Source organism: Clinocottus analis, unplaced genomic scaffold (genome assembly GCF_023055335.1).
Source record: "Clinocottus analis isolate CAN_PGR_092001 unplaced genomic scaffold, fCliAna1.0.p SCAF_40, whole genome shotgun sequence".
NCBI lineage: Eukaryota > Metazoa > Chordata > Actinopteri > Perciformes > Cottidae > Clinocottus > Clinocottus analis.
In genome coordinates, this window is record NW_027176154.1 from 52,829 (window position 1) to 77,139 (window position 24,311).

General features: G+C 38.3%; 4 protein-coding genes across 8 annotated transcripts; 2 read left to right on the forward strand and 2 right to left on the reverse strand.

Annotated features, from left to right (window-relative positions):
- Positions 1-1,825: 1,825 nt before the first annotated feature.
- Positions 1,826-11,046, reverse strand: LOC137801303 (cytochrome P450 2K1-like). 3 transcript variants are annotated; one of them, XM_068598687.1, is made up of 10 exons: positions 11,018-11,046; positions 4,434-4,605; positions 4,165-4,327; positions 3,923-4,072; positions 3,652-3,812; positions 3,357-3,536; positions 2,660-2,801; positions 2,389-2,573; positions 2,100-2,241; positions 1,826-2,013 (listed from the first exon to the last, which is right to left on the reverse strand). In XM_068598687.1, exons 1-10 carry the CDS (start codon positions 11,044-11,046, stop codon positions 1,826-1,828), a joined length of 1,512 nt encoding a protein of 503 aa, XP_068454788.1. The 3 variants fall into 3 exon arrangements, with proteins under 3 accessions (XP_068454788.1, XP_068454787.1, XP_068454789.1); XM_068598686.1 differs by lacking the exon at positions 11,018-11,046 and adding an exon at positions 7,955-7,961 and having other exon boundaries at positions 4,434-4,627; XM_068598688.1 differs by lacking the exon at positions 11,018-11,046 and having other exon boundaries at positions 4,434-4,643.
- On the forward strand, positions 4,642-16,610 carry LOC137801302 (cytochrome P450 2K1-like). Of its 3 annotated transcripts, none has more exons than XM_068598684.1 (10): positions 4,642-4,670; positions 11,083-11,254; positions 11,364-11,526; positions 11,624-11,773; positions 11,859-12,019; positions 12,131-12,310; positions 13,374-13,515; positions 13,626-13,810; positions 16,149-16,290; positions 16,380-16,610. In XM_068598684.1, exons 1-10 carry the CDS (start codon positions 4,642-4,644, stop codon positions 16,565-16,567), a joined length of 1,512 nt encoding a protein of 503 aa, XP_068454785.1. In that variant the 3' UTR covers positions 16,568-16,610. The 3 variants fall into 3 exon arrangements, with proteins under 3 accessions (XP_068454785.1, XP_068454784.1, XP_068454786.1); XM_068598683.1 differs by lacking the exon at positions 4,642-4,670 and adding an exon at positions 8,912-8,918 and having other exon boundaries at positions 11,061-11,254; XM_068598685.1 differs by lacking the exon at positions 4,642-4,670 and having other exon boundaries at positions 11,045-11,254.
- On the reverse strand, positions 6,892-7,869 carry LOC137801383 (cytochrome P450 2K6-like). Its single transcript, XM_068598788.1, has 3 exons — positions 7,846-7,869; positions 7,169-7,310; positions 6,892-7,079 (listed from the first exon to the last, which is right to left on the reverse strand). Exons 1-3 carry the CDS (start codon positions 7,867-7,869, stop codon positions 6,892-6,894), a joined length of 354 nt encoding a protein of 117 aa, XP_068454889.1.
- Positions 16,611-18,180: 1,570 nt separating the features above from the next.
- Positions 18,181-22,637, forward strand: LOC137801304 (cytochrome P450 2K1-like). The gene is made up of 9 exons (XM_068598689.1): positions 18,181-18,390; positions 18,497-18,659; positions 18,757-18,906; positions 18,999-19,159; positions 19,270-19,449; positions 20,519-20,660; positions 20,752-20,936; positions 22,219-22,360; positions 22,450-22,637. The coding sequence occupies exons 1-9, from the start codon at positions 18,184-18,186 to the stop codon at positions 22,635-22,637; spliced, it is 1,518 nt and encodes a 505-aa protein (XP_068454790.1). The 5' UTR covers positions 18,181-18,183.
- Positions 22,638-24,311: the final 1,674 nt, after the last annotated feature.

Genomic DNA, 24,311 nt, shown 5'->3' on the forward strand with positions numbered 1-24,311 from the left:
TTGACGAGATAGGTGTTATCTTAAAAGCCATATATTTGCGTTGCCAAATTACCAAGTCTCTGGAGAGGTTAAAGTGTTAATGTTTGACATGATCTGGCCTGTTGGTCTTGGATTTGGGCTCGACTACATTGCTGTGGGAATCACTAATGCTGGCTCTTTACATCGGTCATCAAAACTTTGTAAACCCCAATGTAGAGGAAGTTGTATTTGTCATGATAAGTGACAACATGATCAGCAGGACTAATATGCAGTTTAAGGAAGATTTTGGTAATCTGAGGCTTACAGCTGATAGAAAGTGGAAGTGGTAACATGAAGGTTACACCTTATTGACTTGAGTTACAGTGAGAACAAAACAGTGGCTTGATTCATTGTATAGTCTGCTCACTCTGGAAGTGTTTGATGGGATTTTCTCTCCCTGGAGTTTATGTTTCCTCACTTTGCCTGCATACTCGTCCTTTCCTAAACCCCCAAAAATCTCACGGCTGTGTACACGTGTCCTCAACGCAATATTGCATATTATATATTTCTTTTCACCTGTGCCCATATTGACTGAAGAATAATACATCAGTAAATAAGTAACGTATGTTTATATTTCACTCATCACAGACAAGAGGTCACAAAGTGCTGTACAGGAGTCGAAAGAACAAAAAAATCAAAACACAAATTAACCCAAAGTGACCATAACAGAGGCCAAAACAGGTAAGAAAGCCCCATAAGAAACACAATACAAGAAGGTGCAGTTAATTACACAATGAAAACAAAACCAAAAAATAATCAAAAGGTTAACAAAAGGTACGACCCTCCCCGTTTGGACTTGTCACTTCCCCGGTACAATCCCAATGCATGGACACAATCTACAAGTACAATCTATAGTCTGAAGTCAAAATATCAGATGGCATATCTGACTTTACCCTAATAAACTTTTAGAAAGTTGTGTTCATAATAGGGTGATAGACTGGACAGCAGTTATTTTTAAATTACACAATTCTATACTTGTTTTGTTTTTTAGAAAAGAGCATCGGATTTAATTTGGAATGAAAGAAGACAACAAACAAAGTTTAAACGGTTAAATAAAACCTGTATTACAATGATACTTGTCAACAAGTTATTTAAAATAACCTTTAGTCCTATAAAGTTAATCATTTACGAGTACGCTTCTATTTGAACCCGCACAGCTTTTCTTGTCTTTACGGCGCACGTTTAGCGGTCCAGCAAACATACCGACCAATTTGCATGCGTTGTACATTGTATCACGGGATGCTACTCAGCCAACCAAATTTGTAAACAACCCTAACCCTATTCACAAACAAAAGAGAGAGAGACGGGAGAAGAAACAGAATAATCGGAGAAGTACGCAAGTCAGAAAAGGTTTTGGACATAAAGAGATATGTGGACAGCTTAAGTTCTTGTTTGTTGCATTCAGAAACATTTTACATTCATATTTTATACCTCAATTTAAAAAAAAACGGTGGAACTTCACTTTCCTGTCATCCTTTTTACTTTTTTTTTTATCAAGTGCAATCCTGCCTCCTGCTGGATACAAACCGGGATGTACTCCACACAATCAGCGAAGGCCCGCCAGTCAGTTATTAAACCATTTGTGGGACACACCAGTGTACACAATGTAAAAACATGTTGGCTACACATGAAACCAAAGCACGTCAACACACATTTGACGACACATTGGTGGGCGTCACATCTGGAGTCTTACACAGGAAGTGGCTCATGAAGATTTCCCCGTGCTGGGACATGAGCCTTCTAGAAAACAAATCAACATACATTGTATTAATTACATCAATCGTGTTGGATATTTTCCTCCTCGTGCTCATGTTCGGGGGGCAGCACACAGTTGATAAGGCATTGGGTTAAGAATGAGGCACATTTGTGGAGTCAGATCCACTTCATTCTCTGAGACTCCAGGTGGAGGAGTAAAACGAAAGCGTTGAAGGAGGCTGGCGAAGAAGATGAAAAGCATTATACTGGCCAAACTCTCTCCGGGACAAGCTCTGCGACCTGCAAAAGAGGTAACAAAGGAAAGACTTCAGGTCGTCTGCAGGTGAACTAATAATTACCAACAAGTTACTCCTCAGCACACAAACCTGCAGAAAAAGGCATGAAGGCATCTCGCTTGATGAACTTCTCATCATTGTCCAGGAAGTGAGCGGGATTAAAGCTGTGTGGCTCCTCCCACTCACTCTCATCATGCAGGACAGATACCAATAGAGGAATTACTGGGGTCCCCTGTAGACGACACATACATCAGATATATGTTTTAGAAGTAAAGTATTTTTATACCCAAAAAATACTTGCTTAATGTAACAATTGTTGCATGTATTTATTGAGCAAGAAGATGAGAATGGAGGGATATTATGTGTCATTCAGTTGGACCTTCTTGATGAAGTGACCCTGAAAGGTCACATCTTTTGTAGTTTTGTGAGGAAGCGACATTGGGGTAACGCTGCCAAGTCTTTGTATCTCATGGATGACGGCATTGGTGAAGTGTAGGTTCTTCCTGTCGTCCATCTGGACTTGACGACTTCCCATCACCCTGCTCAGCTCCTCCTGGACCTGGTCTGAAAGATGAAGAAGTTTTTTGAATAAGGAAGAAAAGGTTTTCACATGATGTGACTTGGACTGTGTGTTTTACTTTAAAACTTACCTTGTATTTTTGGATACTTGGTCATGAGTAGAAGTCCCCATTTCAGTGTACTTGTTGTTGTGTCAGTGCCGCCACTGATCAGATTCAGAACTGTTATCATAAGATTTTCGTCATGGAAGTGACTGTTTGTAATCCCAGATTTCTGCAGGGTAAGATGAATCACCACATTTGTTCAAACAAATCGGATCTTAAGTTTGTATTTTTAAATTTGTCTAAAAAAAAAAAATTTAAAAAAAGAATCACGTTTAGTTTCATTCTGAATTTGTCCAGTACGTTGACCGTCGGTTGTTGATCAATTTGCAACTTCATAATTATTTTGCCAATATTTTTTTTTTAAAAAGGAAAGCAAAATGTTTTAAATCTCAATACCTTTTTATTTTTATTTTATTAAGCTGACTCAGCACTTTTCTTAATTATGGTCCTGTAACGGGCTCAGCCTTGACCTAGTCAAAGCTAAGGGGAGCTCCTATAGGATAACGACGAGTCTGTATTCAAACCTTACTCTTCGCTCTTTTCCTGACCCCATATCCGGGTCTATAGTTATCGTAGGTTTCTTTGAAGCATAAAATTAAACAGTCAATCTATATAAATTTCTGTATTTACTGACAGTTGACTATATTACATGTAAATGATGCACTCACTTTATTACTGACTACCTAAACAGAAATATCAATGTCAAGAAAAAAAAATGGCCTACCTCCAGATTTTGCTTTTGAAGCAGAAAAGCGTCCACAAAACCTCTGCATATCTGTGGCTGGACGTTCTCTTTTAAACGACTCAACAGCTGTAAGTTCTGTTTTCTATTGGAAGCAGCCAATTGGTAGAAAGTTTTCCTGTTTGCAATCCATTTGAACAACCACGGGAACAAGTTGTACACCTGGCAAAGAATAACATGCGAGATACATTTTTAAAAAAAGTCTGTCTTCCAGATCTAACAGGTTATGTGTTAAAATATGTTCAAATTAGAGGTTTCGAAGGATGTAGAACTTTACCGTAATTGACGGAGAGCTCAAAAGTTGATTTCTTGAGCTCATATGATTTACCAGGGATGTAAAAACAGGATCATCATATTCAAATCTGCTGCCATAGACCATAGAGTAGATAATATTCGCGACTGCCAAATGTATCGGTTGGTTCGTATCAAAAGCTTCTCCTGTGGCAGAACAAAACCCTTATTTTGGGATGTCTTCCAAGAAAATGCCACTCACATAATGTATATATGTATATATGATGTATATATAATTATATTGATAAGGAAATAACCTTTGAAGTTGTTAATGACTTCAATGAGTTGTTCACATTCCTCAATGATTTTGTCCTCGCTCGCCCTCTTGCCCATCCCAAAGTCTCTCAGGTTCTTCATAGCAAAGCGCCTCATCTCTTTCCACGAGTCCCCGTTGGCCCAAATAATCCCTGCATTGAATTGAATTGTTTCAGGAAAATATGTGAATGGTTCACAGAATAAGACAATTAAAAAAAAGAGATCTTTGGTTTTTGTTCTTTACCGTGACCTTGGTTGAATTCATGCATGATTTTCATTGGATCTCTGTCTCCAAACTCTTCAGCATAATTGACAAGTGCCTCCTTCATCGTCTTGTATCCAGCAAGGACCACCACTTTCTGGGGTCCCATATAGACGGTGAACACTGATCCATATTTCTTGGAAAGCTAAGAACAGCAGCAGCAGAATGTCATGACATTAAATAATATAAGACACACATGAGACAGAAGATAATAAAGCTGACCAAGAGGCAGAAACAACAAGCTGCCTCACCTCCACTAGTGTCTTGTAGGGCATCTTGAGGTCGAGCTGCAGCAGGTTCCCCAGGAGGGGAAGTGGTTTTGGCCCTGGAGGTCCCTTCCTGTCCTTCTGGGAGCTGAAGCTGAAGGAAGAGACGAGGTAGACGAGGAGCAGGAGGACCAGAGCCCCCACCAGGGAGACCGAGCTGGAGGACTGGAGAACCAGATCTAATACCTCCATGATGTTCAAAGAAAAAGTGTCCTCGCCAGTGTTCTGACAAAGTCTGATTCTTGTCCTGAAAGTATTTAGTTTTTGTTGCTGCCAGTGACGGAAACAGCCCAGCCTGTGGGTTGGCTGTTCTAGAAAAGTTCCCTCCCTCCATTGTAGTTGTCAGTAATTTTTTTGTTTCTTGACGAGATAGGTGTTATCTTAAAAGCCATATATTTGGGTTGCCAAATGACTAAATCTCTGGAGAGGTTAAAGTGTTAATGTTTGACATGATCTGTCCTGTTGGTCTTGGATTTGGGCTCGACTACATTGCTATGGGAATCACTAATGCTGGCTCTTTACATCGGTCATCAAAACTTTGTAAACCCCAATGTAGAGGAAGTTGTATTTGTCATGATAAGTGACAACATGATCAGCAGGACTAATATGCAGTTTAAGGAAGATTTTCGTAATCTGAGACTTACAGAATTTCTTTTCACCTGTGCCCTATTGACTGAGGGATAATACATCAGTAAATAAGTAAATAACCTATACTTATATTTCATATATCACAGACAAGAGGTCACAAAGTGCTGTACAGGAGTCCAAAGAACAAAACAAAACAATTTTACCCAAAGTGACCATAACAGAGGCCAAAACAGGTAAGAAAGCCCCATAAGAAACACAATACGAGAAGGTGCAGTTAATTACACAATGAAAACAAAACCAAAAAATAATCAAATGGTAAGGAAAATATAGTACAAAATATTTATGGAACAAAAAAATCAAACGCAATACAATTCAAGATCACCGCAAACAGATTAGACAGATATGACAGGAACGAAGTGTTCCCACACACCTCGACTCTGACCTTCATAAAGTGACCCAACGCAGATGTACCAATTAACTAACTAGATATTGTAAATGCTTGTAATAATAAACTGTACCGGATCAAAATTGTCGCTCACCTTATTGAACATCGTGGCAAAATTTCATCATAATTTAAGTTTTATATCAGGTGTTGACCTGGTTCTTGCTCACCTTTCATCCTGTATTATCTGTAATGCTTCATTCTCTAGAACAGTTTTATGACATTTTAAAAATAAACTCTGCTGTCCAGGCTGTAACAGATGTTGGTAGCACTTCATAATAACTACACACTATTTAGCATTAGAAAAACATCAGTAGACACTTAATTTATCATTTATAAAGCATTGTTCCAACAACACTCATTAGTAACTCATTAGTATGCAATTCATAAACACAGTTATAACTGTTTTATTTTTTAATAATAAGCTTGACTATTATGCGTTATAACAAAATAAACAGGTAACAGTATGGAGTGTGGCAGTCAGTAGCATCAGTGATGTCAATGTGCATGTGTGCGATATGGTATGTAAGTGTTGTCGGTAAAAAAAGGAAACCCAAAACCCAAATAGGAGAGCAACAATGATCTGCCTCTCACAATGGTTAAGTCCTAATTATCTGATTGTTTTCAGTTGTTCAAGTTAGTCCTAAAGTTCCGCAAGGTTCTGTGTTCGGACTCCTATTCACCTTATGCTTCATTTGAAGATTATTATTAGGAAACACTCTCCAACTCTCCTCATTATGCAGACGATACCCAGTTATATCTGTTGAACAAGCCACCGGTTTGATGAACATTTAATGTTTCTTCTTACCGTTGGTCAGTTTCTCTGTCGTTAATGACACAGGAAGGAAGTTTTCACTGTTCAAAGTGTACATTGCCAGTATCATTATTGCCGAAAAGAAGGAAAAAGAAAACAGCGCAGGCAACTGAAATATACTAATTTGATTAATTATGTCAATAACATGAAAAGGAAAAAAGGGTTTAGAAGTTAATAGAATAGTGCAACATGCAGTGGCAGGCTGTAAATAGTTTATAGAGAGTTTTGTAGAGAGTTTATAGTCTATACACCAAGAGGGACGGCGCCATCCAGTGGCCTGATTGTTCTCTGCAGTAAGCAACAACCCAACATACATTTTCTTGATTACATAACTTGTATTGTAGTAATGTTTAATTCTGTTTAGTTGATTTTTTAGCTTGATTGTTAAATGTAAGTCTTTGATGTCAATCTGCTGTCAAGACACATTAAACATTTTAAATGACAAAATGGATGTCGAGAAAAGCTGTGTACTTTATCTGATGTGCATTTACAAAACATCTATGATGGAGTACAAAATGTTCTTATTACATAATTGATATTGCACATATGATCTTGACTGTAACTGAGTTGAAGTCATGGTGGGTCAAGCAGGCAGCTGCTCACACACAGGGAACAGCACACAGTGTATGAGGTGCGGGGTTGCGGGTGAAGCCCACGCGTGGACTCAGATCCAGTTCATCCTCTGAGACTCCAGGAGGAGGAGTGAAGCGAAACTGCTGCAGCAGGGTGGTGAAGAAGATGAAGAGCTCCATCTTGGCCAGACTCTCTCCGAGGCAAGCTCTGCGGCCTGCACGAGAAAGAGAGAATGAATGGAAATGTTCACATCATCTGCAAAGAAAAGTGAATGTGAAGAAAAGACGATGGAATCTCACAAACCTGCAGAGAAAGGCATGAAGGCGTCTCGCTGGACAAACTTCCCGTCTTTGTCCAGGAAGTGAGCGGGATGAAAGCTGTGTGGCTGCTCCCACTCAGTCTCATCATAGAGAACTGATGTCAGGAGAGGATACACTACGGTCCCCTGTGGACAATACAGACATGGAAACCTCGTCTATAGTCTAAGCCACAGGTTTTAAATAACTATTTTAAAAGGATTTTTTGAATAGATGATTGAGATCTAGCGATATAAATAAATAAATCTCACGTACAATTGGGAGTGCCTTCAGATACTACGAGGGGTACAAGTACCCCTATTTGGTAACCACTAATTTAAGCAAAAGTATTCTTTTAAAACTACTTTAAATTAATTTAGAGAGCAAAGCAAGGAATGATTATATCCTGAGTTTTTGTCCTAGTTTGTATCCTGAACATGCAACATGTGCATGGAGGACTAAACAGGAAGTTGGAAAGAGATGAATAACTCAAAAAACATTGAAAAGGTGAAGCGCCACCTCTGCATAATTAGGTGTCATTGTTATTGATTGCAATAAAAAAAGATTTATAATCCGGATTAAGTTTGAACTAAAGTTAGGCAATTCAAGTGTAAAATAAACACTTTCTTTCTTTTATGAAATAGCTATAACTTCGTGATTCTGTTTAGGTCAGAAGGCCCTGACGGTCTGCCACTGGTGAAAAGACATCAAGACTTGAATATGCGTTAGTCGACACGAGGGACCAGAGGTATAAAACATAAGAAAGTGTACTAATCTTTGTGTCCATGGTGACTCTCCATAATTGAACTTAGAGAAATTATTTAAATTATAAAACCTCACTAAAAGACTGGAGTTTACTTACCCAATCGGGTATTTTTTGATAGCTAGCACAGTTTTCATGTAGTTATTGTTCAAGTTTATTAAAATTTGAGGGGCCATTTCAGAATGTACAATAGGTGTGTATGGCACAGAATGTTCAGAGTACTTTTTTGTCACCAAGCCTGAAAGCGACATGAAGTCCAACCAACTGCTCTATTGGACTCCATGTTAAATCGGACCACAATGTTCTCTTGTGCATCAAACAGGAGAACTTTCTGTACTGAACTTAGGCTCTGCTGCCGTTGGCTCTGTGAGTGTTTGCGTCCTAAAATGATTAGTGTTTGTCCATGTGTGACGACCCTCCCACTCTGCACCTGGGACCCCGGCTTAAGATGGCTTCCTGGTGGGAGGAGCTTGGACAGTCTGCCTCCAAGGGCATCAAAGGTAGTGTCTCTTACTCTATGATGCTCTCATTAAGCAGAACCTGCTGTACCAGCCTTGTTCATTATTTGTTTGCCTTGAATTGATTGGAACCTGTGAATAAACTGTGTTGGAGATCAATGTGTGGCCTCCTCTTTTTTGCCAGGTGGTAACAAATGTGGGCTCGTCCGGGATCAGGTTAAAAGTATTTTGTTAAAGGGAGTTTTCCACACAGATCTTTTGGTTAGTGTGATTCTGACCTGCTGTGGTAAAAGCTTGTAAGTAATTTGAAACTCTTTCTGCTCGGCTCAAGCAATAAGTGGCACCAGCTGTCTCTCATTAACCCCTTCCTTTTTTGTTTGTTATCTTTGTGGTTAGTGCATTTCTATGACTGTCCAGGTGATTTTTTAGCTTACTGAAGGTTAACCGGGTTACTGAATTTTGTGCATAATTTATCCTGCCACTAACCTGCATGTAGACCAGGGATACATTTAATTTAGCTGATGCTTTTATGGAAAGTGACTTTGAAAAAAATGCATTCAACCATGAGTACAAACTCTGAAAGAATCAAAGAAGTACAATTTCTTCAAAACATGTAAACTACATAGTGCTTCTCAGTAAGTGCCATTTAAGTTCTATTAAAGTGCTACTGTGATGCTACCGTCCCTATTCAAGGTGTAGTGGAAAAAAAAGTGCATTTCCATGACTGTCTAGGTGATTTTCAGCTTGCTGAAGGTTAACCGAGTGCATACTAAAGAGTCTTATTTTTGGAACAATGCTTTATCAATTAATTAAGTGTATACTGATGTTTTTCTAATGCTAAATAGTGTGTAGTTATTATGAAGTGCTACCAACATCTGTTACAGCCTGGACAGCAGAGTTCATTTTTAACAATTTCATAAAACCTAATAATAATAATAATAATGTGAGGCCCCCGGGAGGCAATTAGGGGTTAAGTGTCTTGCTCAAGGACACATCAACATGTGAACTACGGGGAAAGCAAAGATCAAACCGGTGACCTTACAAACCCTCTATTTCTGTTTACAGTGGCTTGCAGGTTTTTTGGCCTTGTTTATATTGGCTGAAGTTTTCTCTCAATATGTCACTTACTGCCAGGGATGATAAGTTTTACTTAAATTTGAACCAAAACCACCATATTAGTCAACCGCTATGTTGCTGGCAGACAACTTCACCGGGAGGAAAGAAGACGGGAGCTTTGAACAACTGGCTAGTTATCTGGCTAATCTCCTGAGCTTCTGCCTCCTTCACTTAGCTTATTAGCTAAATAAGTCAAAGTTAATAATTCAAAAAATTCTACAAATACATTTCTCAAGACACTGATATTGCCAGATAAGTGGCAACTTTGTCTGAATCATTGTCTGTCGTCAGTGTTGCACGAAAGCCTGCAATGGAATTAGTAAACTAGCCAAATTGTCTGCTAGTTAGCATGCTAATTAAAACATGTTTTGATGTTACACTGTAGTTAAAGAAAATAATTTCTACAGAGGGCCATCTTTTTATCTTGGGTCTGTTAGCGATATTCATGAACATCTCTCTAATATTTTCAGTCTTGCGGCCATGACGGCTGAGGTTGTTAGCAGAATGCTAAGCTAAACTATCAGTAACATTTTCTCTCTGAAAAACAAAACAATAAATCCATCAAAAATACCTCATTAAGTATAACTTATGAATGTTTTGGATGAGATGTTTGAATAACTGCACTGATTGATTACCTGCAGGAATCAGGGAATACCAACAGTCACTTCCACAATGAAAACCTTCTGATGACAGTTTTGAATCTTATTGCCTTTTGTTAACCTTGTGCTCATTTTTTTGGTATGTAACTGCACCTTCTTTTATTGTGTTTCTTATTGGGCTTTCTTACCTGTTTTGAAAAGAAATTCAAAAATGCATCAATGCATTGAGGACACGTGTACACAGCCGTGAGATTTTTGGGGGTTAGGGAAAGGACGAGTATGCAGGCAAAGTGAGGAAACATAAACTCCAGGGAGAGAAAATCCCATCAAACACTTCCAGAGTGAGCAGACTATACAATGAATCAAGCCACTGTTTTGTTCTCACTGTAACTCAAGTCAATAAGGTGTAACCTTCATGTTACCACTTCCACTTTCTATCAGCTGTAAGCAACAAAAAGTCTATTAGTCCTGCTGATCATGTTGTTACTCAACTTCACCTTCTTCCTCTACATTGGGGTTTACAAAGTTTTGATGACCGATGTAAAGAGCCAGCATTAGTGATTCCCATAGGATGTTTTTGGGGCAAATTTTGCAAATTCATCAGGATTAATGACTTCTATTTTTTTTTTACAAGCCTCCTTCCACAGCCAATTTATTGACCCCGAATCCAAGACCAACAGGCCTGATCATGTCCAGTCAAACATTAACGTTTTAACCTCTGTACTGACTTGGTCACACAGCAACCCAAATATATGGCTTTTAAGAACAACAAACAAAAAGAGATGATCGATTTTTTATTTTTTTTTGAAGGGAGGGAGGGAACTTTTCTAGAACAGCCAACCCATAAGCTGGGCTGTTTCCGTCACTGGCAGCAACAAAAACTAAATACTTTCAGGACAAGAATCAGACTTTGTCAGAACACTGGCGAGGACACTTTTTCTTTGAACATCATGGAGGTATTAGATCTGGTTCTCCAGTCCTCCAGCTCTGTCTCCCTGGTGGGGGCTCTGGTACTCCTGCTCCTCGTCTACCTCGTCTCTTCCTCCAGCTTCAGCTCCCAGAAGGACAGGAAGGGACCTCCAGGGCCAAAACCACTTCCCCTCCTGGGGAACCTGCTGCAGCTCGACCTCAAGATGCCCTACAAGACACTAGTGGAGGTGAGGCAGCTTGTTGTTTCTGCCTCTTGTCAGCTTTCTCATCTTCTGTCTCATGTGTGTGTATCTTTTATTATTTAATGTCATGACATTCTGCTGCTGTTGTTCTTAGCTTTCCAAGAAATATGGATCAGTGTTCACCGTCTATATGGGACCCCAGAAAGTGGTGGTCCTTGCTGGATACAAGACGGTGAAGGAGGCACTTGTCAATCGTGCTGATGAGTTTGGAGACAGACTTGAAATACAAAGTATGGTTGACAATTTTCATGGAAATGGTAAAGAAATACATTTCCCAAATACTTTCACGTCTACAGCCTTTGCCCACAATGTGCTGATTTGGTAACATATTTTTGCTGAAACACTTTTTCTCAGGGATTACTTGGTCTAACGGGGACTCGTGGAAAGAGATGAGGCGCTTTGCTTTGACGAACCTGAGAGACTTTGGGATGGGCAAGAGGGCGAGCGAGGACAAAATCATTGAGGAATGTGAACAACTCATTGAAGTGTTTAAGAAACATAAAGGTGAATGTTGTTTTACAACCAACACCATGTCGAGTAACAATGTGTCAATCCTTGTCATATTAATTTTTTTTTCCACTTGTTGCAGGAGAAGCTTTTGATTCAACCCAACCAATGAACTGTGCAGTCTCAAATATAATCTGCTCCATTATTTATGGAAGCAGGTTTGAATATGATGATCCAGAGTTTACGTCTCTGGTAGAGCGAACAAACAGACACATTGAACTCTTGGGCAGCCCGTCACTACAGGTGTCTTTTCATTTGTATGAAGACTGGTATTGTTCTGAATTTACTTGAAAAATTAGAGCTAAGCTAAATGTAATAAATAATAGGACATACTGTATTTGTTTTTGTCAACAGTTGTATAACCTGTTTCCATGGTTTGGTAAATGGATCGCCAACAGGAAGGAATTGTTTACTTTGATTGTCGCCAACAAGAAACAGAACTTTCGTCTGTTCAGTCGTTTGAAGGAGACCCTCGACCCACAGATGTGCAGAGGCTTTGTGGATTCATTTCTAGTGCGAAAGCAAAATCTGGAGGTTGGAAAAATGCATCATCACCTATAAAAATTTCTATTATGCTAATTGCTAGTAAGATTTAGGTTTTTAAAGAAAGGATGTTTTAAGAATTGATTTTTGACTGATACGTTTTCATGTGATGTCGTGTACAGTTTCAGATATGATGCTTAAAAGGGCATTTTATGTAAAAACAGACAGTACATAATAATAATAATAATAATAAAAATAATATGAAGCGCACAAGGAGCAATTAGGGATTAAGTGTCTTGCTCAAGGACACTTCAACACGTGAACATTGGTAAAAGCAAAGAACAAACCGGCGACCTTATAAAGACTCCATTTCTGTTTACGGTAGCTTTTAGGTTTTATGGCCTCGTTTAATAATGGCTAAGAATATGAGTTTTCTCTCAATATATCACTTACCCTCAGGGACGATGAGTTTTACTTCATCATTAACCAACAGGACCATAGTAGCCAACCGCTATGTTGCTAGCAGACGACTCGACCGGGTGGAAAGAAGACGGGAGCTTTGGACAACTGGCTGCTTAGCTGGCTTGTTTCCTGAGCTTCTGCCTCCTCCACTTAGTTAATTAGCCTAATAAGTAAAAGTTAATAAATCAAAAAATTCCACAAATACTTTTTATATTTAATTTTTGTGATCATCTTTTCATAGAAAGCACACTGCTATTGCCAGATAAGTGATGACTTTGTCTGAATCATTGTCTGCCATCAGTGTTGCATGAAAGCATGGGGGGATTAGTAAACTAGCTAAATTGTCTGCTAGTTAGCATGCTAATTCCACCATAATTTGATACTACACTGTTGTTAAAGAACATCATTTCTACAGAGGGCCATTGTTTCATCTTGGGTCCATTAGTGATATTTATGCACAGCTCTCTAATATTTTTACCCTTGGGGCCATGACGGCTGAGGATGTTAGCAGAATGCTAAGCTAAACTATCAGTAACATTTTTTTCTCTGAAAAACAAAACAAAAAATGCATCAAAAATCCCTCATTAAATGTAACTTATCAATGTTTTAGATCAGATGTGTCTAAATAGCTGCACTGATTGATTACCTGCAGGAATCTGGGAATACCAACAGTCACTTCCACAATGAAAACCTTCTGATAACAGTTTTGAATCTCTTTGCCGCCGGCACTGACACAACAGCCACCACGCTGAGATGGGGACTTCTGTTCATGGCTAAGAGTCCAAAAATACAAAGTAATAAAGTATGAGTAAATAAAGTAAATAAAGTTCCCCCCACTTTTTATATAAGAACAAACCAACACAAAATGAATCTTCATGAAAACAAAAACATTTCCATCTTCCAGACCGGGTGCGGGAGGAGCTGAGCAGGGTGATTGGAGGTCGTCAGTCGCAGGTGGAGGACAGGAAGAACCTGCCTTACACCAACGCCGTCATCCACGAGACACAGAGACTGGCCAACATCGTCCCCATGTCACTTCCTCACAAAACCAGCCAAGACGTCACTTTCCAGGGTCACTTCATTGAGAAGGTCAGGCTGAATGACAGTATGGGTGTATTGGAGATATTCATTAAAAAGTCAACAAATCACATGACTGACGGAAATAATAATAAAAAACCGAAGGTGGGTTACGGTTATACCTTGTTTATATTTTTTTAAATACTTGTATTCAAATGTATTAATCTAATTTGTTATGTAATGAGTAAACATCAGCGTTCAGATGCACAAATCTCAGTTCATGACTACTGTTCATGTTGAAACAAAGTTGTGACAAGGTTCAGGATCAAATGAAACAGTCATTAACAGGAAATGATGTCATAAAAAAAGGAGAAGGTCATATCTCAAATGTATTTCAGAAATGTATGATTTAAGAACTTCATAGATACGCTCTTGATCAACTTTTTACAAAACCCGGTAATTGTCTCTCAATTTAGTATCATTATCATCAAAAAATTACTTTAAAAATTATTTAATATGTGTTGAATAAAATGTAAGTGTAAATTCATGAAGAAAATTGTACAAATCAGACATTGTGTATGACTGCGCTGTGTATTACATCCTTTTTTTTAACCAAATAATAGTTTGCAATGGTTGGCTATACTATCCTATAGCCAAATACTTGGCTAAGAAAAGTTTTAATCAGTGAAAAAAGGTTGGGAAGCACTGGCTTAGACTATAGACAAGGTTTCCATGTCTGTATTGTCCACAGGGGACCATAGCGTATCATTAACTGGGTTTACGTGTTGACTCTGGCGCCCAGACGTTCGCATCCCATCCTTGTCGCCAATTTGTGGTGTAAATGTATGTTTTCCTTATGAGAAATCAACAGTACTTTTATAAACCTTAGGTGGTAAAATACATTTTCTTTTTTATATTTTTTCCTATTTGTATTCAAATGTATTTCTTATCTGATTTGTTATGCAGTGATTAAACATCAGCGTTCAGATGCACAAATCTCTGAAAAACAAAGTCATGAGAAAGTTCAGGATCAAAATTAACAGTCATTAACAGGTGTTGATGTAATTTAAAAAAGGAGGAAATCATCTCTCAAAGTTAATTTCAGAAATGTATGTTTTAAGAACTTCATAAATACGCTAACATTAACTTTTCACAAAAGGCGATGTCGCTTGCTTGCAACAATAATACCACAATTATGGGAATTTCGCAAGGAATTTTGATGGTGTGGTGACTTCTGCCATAAGAACTCGCAACGTTGCAATGTATAAATATACGCCGACATTACCTGTATTAAGATGTGTTATTGAGGTTATTGAGATATCATTTCTGTATTTGTGATGGACTTGAGGCCGACTGGATTTTGATTTTCAGCTAATGAACCGGTAAAATTCTTACTTTTTATCAGAAACCATAACTCCAAACGACAAAAAAACAGTAATCACAAAAGAGTCTTGTGACTCCAGAAATGTCCTATAAATGTTTTTGGATTGTATAAAAAAGAGTGTAAGTTCAGTTCAAAAAGTGCTCCTGTTTGATTTATGACACAAAATTGTGGTCCAATTTAACATGGAGTCCAATGGAGCAGTTGGTTGGACTTCATGTGGCTTTGAGGCTTAGTAACAAAATCGTACAAGTATGTTGGATTCCACACAACATGTGTACCACAATCACAATATTTCCTCCATTTTTATCCAGCAGTTGTTTTTTAAGAGTGAAAATTGTGGGGCTAAAGACAAAATATGTTTGTTTTTTTGCTTTTGTTGCTGCCTCTCACTCCAGTTGGTTCTCCATTCTAGCGCAGAACATTCTGTGCCATCGCTATAAGTTGTATATTTCTATGTTTTTCTGATGTGTTTTGATGTTTTGGCAATATTGTTGTTGCAACGAGAGAGAGAGAGAGAGAGAGAGAGAGAGAGAGAGCGAGAGAGCGAGAGAGAGAGAGGTGAACATAGCAGACATGCTTCGTAGGTCCTGTCGTTAGATGCGATGCGTATTATATCAGCTAGACCCTCGTCCATTCGTGTCTGGCTACGACGAGTGGCGCAGAGTTAGCATCAGCTGTGTGCTTGGCCATCGAGTGGTATTTCAGACTGGATAGGTACGATGATTGCTAAGTTCACAATGACAAATGGCACACAGCACTTCAGTCTTGTCAAGGGAACCATCTAACAACTTTTTGAAAGTAAAGTTTCCATTCATCAGCGTCTTCTCATTCATTTTGCCGTATCGCGCTCACCATTCATTCATTTCAAACCGTAACGTTAGCATAGCTTCCAAGCCCAAACGGTGTAGCTATTGTTTTGCTTCCGGTTGAGCTACATCCGGCGTTGAAAAATTAAAATGTGTTAACGCCGTTAATAAAATTGATGGCGCTAAAAAAGATGAATGTTTTTTTCTGTATTGTCCACAGGGGACCGTAGTGTATCCTCTCCTGACATCAGTTCTCTATGATGAGACTGAGTGGGAGCAGCCACACAGCTTTCATCCCGCTCACTTCCTGGACAAAGACGGGAAGTTTGTCAAGCGAGACGCCTTCATGCCTTTCTCTGCAGGTTTGTGTATTTTCACCATCTTTTCTTTATATTCACTTTTCTTTGTAGATGATGTGAACATTTCCATTCATTCTCTCTTTCTCGTGCAGGCCGCAGAGCTTGCCTCGGAGAGAGTCTGGCCAAGATGGAGCTCTTCATCTTCTTCACCACCCTCCTGCAGCAGTTTCGCTTCGCTCCTCCTCCCGGAGTCTCAGAGGATGAACTGGATCTAAGTGAACGCGTGGGCTTCACCCGCAACCCCGCACCTCATACACTGTGTGCTGTTCCCTGTGTGTGAGCAGCTGTCTGCTTGGCCCACCATGACTTCAACTGAGTTACAGTCAAGATAATAAATGCAATATCAATTATGTAAAAAAGCAATTCCTTTACTCCCTCATCATAGATGTTTTGTAAATGCACATCAGACAAAGTACGTAGCTTTTCTCGACATCCATTCTGCCATTTATAATGTTTAATAATGTGTCAGTAGATTGACATCAAAGATTTATATTCAACAATCAAGCTACAATTCAACTAAACAGAATCAACAGTACTAAAATACAAGTAATGTCATCAAGAAAATGTATGTTGATTTGTTGCTTACTGCAGAGAACCATCATTCTTTAACTATGACCAAAATGGCTTTCATGTAACTTAAGATGCAAAATAGAAATGTAACGTTTTGATGTACTCAATAAACAAGACCTCAAGATATCCCAACCTTTGTGTGAGGTTTTCCAACAGAGTGCCAGAACATTTAACTTCAAAATCAAAGCTGTGTATCAAGCGTGTATATGTATGTATGTATGTATGTATGTATATATATATATATATATATATATATATATATATATATATATATATATATATATATATATATATATATATATATACTAATATTCAGTCAGAGGGATTGAGCTGAAATCCATATTTTAGACACTTCATGAAGAACTAACTATATTTTTCTTCTCAAACAATGCAACTATAGCTTTTTGTTACAAGACATAAAAGATGCCTAAGCTTTTCAAAGTGGCTATTTAATTGGGCTATATTAGGCTAGAATGTTGTATTTCTACCTCTAGGCCACTGGTTGGCGCCATCCCTCTAGGTGTATGGACTAAATAAACTCTCTACAAAGCGCTCTATAAACTAGCTACAGCTGCCAGGGCACGTTACATTATTCTATTAACATAGAAACCCTTTTGTCTTCTTTATGTTATTGACATAAAGTTAATTACGGTTGAGATAAAATATATATATATTTTTGTTTCCTTTGCCATTTTTTCTCTTCTTTCAGGCAATAAACTAATGACACTGTACACGACAGAAAAAAATACTAACAGACTGAAGAAACGTTTGGTGTTCAGCTAACTGGTGGCTTGATCAACAGATATAACTAGGTGTTGTTCAATAATCTGAGGTGAGCTATAATATTGATCCAGTATAGTTTATCATTTACGTGCGTTTACAATATCTAGTTAGTGAAATGGTACATCTGAGATGGGTCATTTTATGAAGGTCAGAGTTGAGGTGTTTGGCAGCACTTTGTTCCTTTTACCACGTATATGTTGAATGTTCAAAGATGAGCTATAATGTTGAACCGGTAAAGTTTATAATTTATGTGCATTTACAATATATGGTTAGTCAAATAGTACATCTGAGCCGAGATCACGTCCAGTCACACATTAACGTTTTAACCTCTGTAAAGACTTGGTCGTGTGGCAACACAATTATATGGCTTTTAAAGATAACAAAAAAGAGATGACCGATTTTTATTTTTTTAAGGGAGGGAGGACCCAGCCAACCCACAGGCTGGGCTGTTTCCCTCACTGGCAGCAACAAAAACTAAATACTTTCAGGACAAGAATCAGACTTTGTCAGAACACTGGCGAGGACACTTTTTCTTTGAACATCATGGAGGTATTAGATCTGGTTCTCCAGTCCTCCAGCTCGGTCTCCCTGGTGGGGGCTCTGGTACTCCTGCTCCTCGTCTACCTCGTCTCTTCCTTCAGCTTCAGCTCCCAGAAGGACAGGAAGGGACCTCCAGGGCCAAAACCACTTCCCCTCCTGGGGAACCTGCTGCAGCTCGACCTCAAGATGACCTATAACACACTAGTGGAGGTGAGGCAGCTTGTTGTTTCTGCCTCTTGGTCAGCTTTATTATCTTCTGTCTCATGTGTGTCTTATATTATTTAATGTCATGAAATTTTGCTGCTGTTGTTCTTAGCTTTCCAAGAAATATGGATCAGTGTTCACCGTCTATATGGGACCCCAGAAAGTGGTGGTCCTTGCTGGATACAAGACGGTGAAGGAGGCACTTGTCAATCATGCTGAAGAGTTTGGAGACAGACATGCAATACAAAGTATGGATGAAAGTTTTCATGGAAATGGTAAAGAAATACATTTCCCAAATACTTTCACGTCTACAGCCTTTGCCCACAATGTGCTGATTTGTTAACTTATTTTCAATGAACCGCTTTTTCTCAGGGATTGCTTGGTCCAATGGGGACTCGTGGAAAGAGATGAGGCGCTTTGCTTTGACGAACCTGAGAGACTTTGGGATGGGCAAGAGGGCGAGCGAGGACAAAATCATTGAGGAATGTGAACAACTCATTGAAGTGTTTAAGAAACATAAAGGTGAATGTTGTTTTATAACTAATACCATGAGTAACAACAATGTGTCAACCCTTGTGATATTACATAATATTTTCCCATATCACTTGTTGCAGGAGAAGCTTTTGATTCAACCCAACCAATGAACTGCGCAGTCTCAAATATAATCTGCTCCATTATTTATGGAAGCAGGTTTGAATATGATGATCCAGAGTTTACGTCTCTGGTAGAGCGAACAAACAGAAACCTTCAACTCTTGGGCAGCCCGTCACTACAGGTGTCATTTCATTTGTATTAAGACTGGTATTGTTCTGAATTTACTTGAAATATTAGAGCTAAACTAAATTAAAGAAATAACAGGACATACTGTACATTTCTTGTCAACAGTTGTATAACCTGTTTCCATGGTTTGGTAAATGGATCGCCACCAAGAAGGAATTGCATACTTTAATTGTCGCCAACAAGAAGCAGAACTTACGTCTGTTCAGTCGTTTGAAGGAGACCCTCGACCCACAGATGTGCAGGGGCTTTGTGGATGCTTTTCTAGTGCGAAAGCAGAATCTGGAGGTTAGAAAAATGTATCATCACTTATCAAAATTGTTGTCATGCCAATTGCTAGTAAGATTCAGGTTTACAAACAAAGGATGTTTTAAGAATTGATTTCTGACTGATATGTTTTCATGTGATGTCGTGTACAGTTTCAGATATGATGCTTGAAAAGGGCATCTTATATAAAAACAGACAGTACATAATAATAATAATAATAATAATAATAATAATAATAATAATAATAATAATATTGTGAGGCCCCCGGGAGGCAATTAGGAGTTAAGTGTCTTGCTCAAGAACACATCAACATGTGAACTACAGGGAAAGCAAAGATCAAACCGGCGACCTTACAAACCCTCTATTTCTGTTTACAGTGGCTTGCAGGTTTTATGGACTTGTTTATATTGGCTGAAGGTTTCTCTCAATATGTCACTTTCTGTCAGGGACGATGAGTTTGAACTAAACATTAACCAACAGGACCATATAAGCGTATTGCTATATTGCTGGCAGACAACTTCACTGGGTGGAAAGAAGACGGGAGCTTTGGACAACTGCCTAGTTATCTGGCTAATCTCCTGAGCTTCTTTCTCCTTCACTTAGCGTATTAGCTAAATAAGTCAAAGTTAATAATTCAAAAAATTCCACAAATACATTTGTTATCAAGACGCTTTTCATAGAAAGCACACTGCTATTGCCAGATAAGTGATGACTTTGTCTGAATCATTGTCTGCTGTCAGTGTTGCATGAAAGCATGGGGGGATTAGTAAACTAGCTAATCTGTCTGCTAGTTAGCATGCTAATTCCACCATAATTTGATGCTACACTGTTGTTGAAGAAAATAATTTCTACATAGGGCCATTGTTTCATCTTGGGTCTGTTAGCGATATTAATGAATATCCCTCTAATATTTTCAGTCTTGCGGCCATCACCGCTGAGGTTATTAGCAGAATGCTAAGCTAAACCATCAGTAACATTTTCTCACTAAAAAACAAAACAAAAAATCCATCAAAAATACCACACTAAATGTAACTTATCAATGTTTTAGATGAGATGTGTTTGAATAACTGCAATGATTGATTACCTGCAGGAATCTGGGAATACCAACAGTCACTTCCACAATGAAAACCTTCTGATGACAGTTCTGAATCTCTTTGCCGCCGGCACTGACACAACAGCCACCACGCTGAGATGGGGACTTCTGTTCATGGCTAAGTATCCAAAAATACAAAGTAAGCAGATAAAGTTCCCCACACTTTTTATATAAGAACAAACCAACACAAAATGAATCTTCATGAAAACAAAAACATTTCCATCTTCCAGACCGGGTGCGGGAGGAGCTGAGCAGGGTGATTGGAGGTCGTCAGTCGCAGGTGGAGGACAGGAAGAACCTGCCTTACACCGACGCCGTCATCCACGAGACACAGAGACTGGCCAACATCGCCCCCATGTCACTTCCTCACAAAACCAGCCGAGACGTCACTTTCCAGGGTCACTTCATTGAGAAGGTCAGGCTGAATGAAAGTATGGGTGTATTGGACGTATTCATTAAATTATATGACATATTGAGATAATAATAAATAAATAAATATATATATATATCTATCTATATATATATACATATCCCAAAGTGGTAAAATACATTTTCTTTTTTTTATATTCATATCCAAATGTATTTCTTATCTGATATCTTATTTCACACAGAAAGAGTTGAAATATTTGCGCGTGTAAATTACATGTAATTTCAATGCTCAGATGCAGATGGTTGCAAAAAAAGCATTTTTTTTTTGCCGGGTAGCGCGAATGCTACTCAAAAGTGTTGTAAATCTTCGCTTTTCCCCCAGGGTTGAAATATTTCAGGCGGGGCGGAAAATTTGCCCTATGCTGAGTTGCGAAAGCCAATCCGCTTTGAGAAGCTCCGCCCGTCATTAGGGCTGTCCTGCAGCTTCTGAATCAAACTGCTGCCTGAGGGAGCGCTGGAAGCGGCTTCATTCAGACACTCGTCCTGGAGTCGGAGCTGCGTGCGACTAAGGATTATATCATGAAGCTTGCAACAATAATATTACTATTCGGAAAATTTCACAAAAAAATTTAGACGGTGTAGTTACTACTGCCATAAGACATTGCAAAATATATAAATATTCACCGACATTACCAGTAACTAGATGTGTTAGTAAGGTTATTGAGGTGTCATTTCTGCACTTGTCATAGATTTGAGCCAGATTTCAGATTGTGATTTTCAACGAGTGAACCGGTCAAACGTTTGCTTTTTTTAAATTAAAAACCATGACTCTGAATGCCAAAACAACTGGAATTACGAGAGAGATATGACTCTTGGGAATCTACAAATGTCCTGTAAATGTTTGTGGGTTGTAGAAATGAGAGCGTAAGTTCATTTCAAAAAGTGTTTCTGTTTGACGCACGAAAGAACATTGTAGTCCGATTTTACATGGAGTCCAATGGAGCAGTTGGTTGGACTTCATGTCTCTTTCAGGCTTGGTGACAAAAAAGTACAAGTTTGTTGGATTCCTTGACGCATGTGTAAGACAAGCACAATATTTTCTCCATTTTTATCCAGCAATTGTATTTTGAAGAGTGGAAATTGTGGGGCTAAGGACAAAATATGTTTGTTTTTTTGCTTATGTTTGCTTTTTGCTTCAATAATTACATGGAAACTGTGCTAGCTATCAAAAAACGTTTTAAACGTTAAATATTTTAATAAAATAAAGTTAAATTATGGCGTGTCACTATGGACACAAAGATGAGTGTTTTTTTCTGTATTGTCCACAGGGAACCGTAGTGTATCCTCTCCTGACATCAGTTCTCTATGATGAGACTGAGTGGGAGCAGCCACACAGCTTTCATCCCGCTCACTTCCTGGACAAAGACGGGAAGTTTGTCCAGCGAGACGCCTTCATGCCTTTCTCTGCAGGTTTGTGAGATTCCATCATCTTTTCTTTATATTCACTTTTCTTTGCAGATGATGTGAACATTTCCATTTATTCTCTCTTTCTCGTGCAGGCCGCAGAGCTTGCCCCGGAGAGAGTCTGGCCAAGATGGAGCTCTTCATCTTCTTCACCACCCTCCTGCAGCAGTTTCGCTTCACTCCTCCTCCTGGAGTCTCAGAGGATGAACTGGATCTGAGTCCACGCGTGGGCCTCAGCCGCTGCCCCGCACCTCATACACTGTGTGCTGTTCCCTGTGTGTGAGCAGCTGTCTGCTTGGCCCACCATGACTTCAACTGAGTTACAGTCAAGATCATATGTGCAATATCAATTATGTAATAAGCACATTTTTTACTCCCACACCAGATGTGTTATAAATCTACATCCGACAAAGTACATGGCTTTTCTTGACATCTATTCTGCCATTTATAATGTTTAATAATTTGTCAACAGATTGACATCAAACATTTATATTCAACAATCAAGCTACAATTCAACTAAACAGAATCAACAGTACTAAAATACAAGTAATGTAATCAAGAAAATGTATGTTGATTTGTTGCTTACTGCAGAGAACCATCATTCTTTAACTATGACCAAAATGGCTTTTAAGTAACTTGAGATGCTAAATAGAAATGTAACGTTTTGATGTACTCAATAAACAAGACCTCAAGATATCCCAACCTTTGTGTGAGGTTTTCCAACAGAGTGCCAGAGCACAAATCAATATATATATATATATATATATATATATATATATATATATATATATATATATATGTATATATATACATACGTATATATATATACATATGTATATATATGTATATATATATACATATATATACATATGTATATGTATACATATATACATATGTATATGTATACATATACATATATACATATGTATATGTATACATATATGTATATATATATATATATATATATATATATATATATATATATATATATATATATATACTAATATTCAGTCAGAGGGATTGAGCTGAAGTCCATATTTTAGACACTTCATGAAGAACTAACTATATTTTTCTTCTCAAACAATGCAACTATAGCTTTTTTTTACGAGACATAAAAGATGCTCAAGCTTATCAAAGTGGCTATTTAATTGGGCTATTTTAAATAAAATGTTGTATTTCTACCTCAAGGCCACTGGTTGGCGCCATCCCTCTAGGTGTTTGGACTAAATAAACTCTCTACAAAGCGCTCTATAAACTAGCTACAGCTGCCAGGGCACGTTACATTATTCTATTAACATAGAAACCCTTTTATCTTCTTTATGTTATTGACATAAAGTTAATTACGGTTGAGAAAAAAATGAAAAAATATATATTTTTGTTTCCTTTGCTGTTTTTTTTTTTTCTTCTTTTAGGCAATAAACTAATGGCACTGTACATTTAGTCCAGTGAAAACTTCCTTCCTGTGTCATTAATAGCACGACAGAAAAAAATACTAACAGTCTGAAGAAACGTTTGGTGTTCAGCTAACTGGTGGCTTGATCAACAGATATAACTAGGTGTTGTCTGCATAACAAGGAGAGTTGTAGAGGGATTCCTAATAAGTGCCATTAAATTGCTACGAAAGTGCTACTGCAGCGCTACCTTCCTTATTCAAGGTTGTTTTCAGTTTGCGACTGAAGATTGAGCCTTTCTGCTGTCCTGATGTCAATGATGCCAATGCACTTATGCATTACATTACATTTAGCTGTCACTGTTATCAAAAGCGACTTTTCAAAAAATGCATTCAACCATGAGTACAAACTCTGAAAGAACCAAGCAACTAGAATTTCTTCAATAAAGTTAAACTACAAAGTCCTTCTCAGTAACTGCCACTTAAGTACCATTAAAGTGCTACTGCGGCGCCACCTTTCTTATTTAAGGTGTAGTCGAAAAAGAAAACAACAAGTTGTAGACCCTC

Coding starts and splice junctions, on each gene's coding strand:
- LOC137801303 (XM_068598688.1), bottom strand. CDS start 4,640: ATGGAGGTATTAGATCTGGTTCTCCAGTCCTCCAGCTCGGTCTCCCTG. Junction 4,328..4,433: donor CCTACAAGACACTAGTGGAG/GTGAGGCAGCTT, acceptor TGCTGTTCTTAG/CTTTCCAAGAAATATGGATC. Junction 3,813..3,922: donor AGTCATTAACAACTTCAAAG/GTTATTTCCTTA, acceptor GTTCTGCCACAG/GAGAAGCTTTTGATACGAAC.
- LOC137801383 (XM_068598788.1), bottom strand. CDS start 7,869: ATGTCTTTTCACCAGTGGCAGACC. Junction 7,311..7,845: donor CTTTTCACCAGTGGCAGACC/GTCAGGGCCTTC, acceptor TATTGTCCACAG/GGGACCGTAGTGTATCCTCT. Junction 7,080..7,168: donor CTTCATGCCTTTCTCTGCAG/GTTTGTGAGATT, acceptor TTTCTCGTGCAG/GCCGCAGAGCTTGCCTCGGA.
- LOC137801302 (XM_068598685.1), top strand. CDS start 11,048: ATGGAGGTATTAGATCTGGTTCTCCAGTCCTCCAGCTCTGTCTCCCTG. Junction 11,774..11,858: donor AGTGTTTAAGAAACATAAAG/GTGAATGTTGTT, acceptor CACTTGTTGCAG/GAGAAGCTTTTGATTCAACC. Junction 13,811..16,148: donor AGGGTCACTTCATTGAGAAG/GTCAGGCTGAAT, acceptor TATTGTCCACAG/GGGACCGTAGTGTATCCTCT.
- LOC137801304 (XM_068598689.1), top strand. CDS start 18,184: ATGGAGGTATTAGATCTGGTTCTCCAGTCCTCCAGCTCGGTCTCCCTG. Junction 18,907..18,998: donor AGTGTTTAAGAAACATAAAG/GTGAATGTTGTT, acceptor CACTTGTTGCAG/GAGAAGCTTTTGATTCAACC. Junction 20,661..20,751: donor TAAGTATCCAAAAATACAAA/GTAAGCAGATAA, acceptor TCCATCTTCCAG/ACCGGGTGCGGGAGGAGCTG.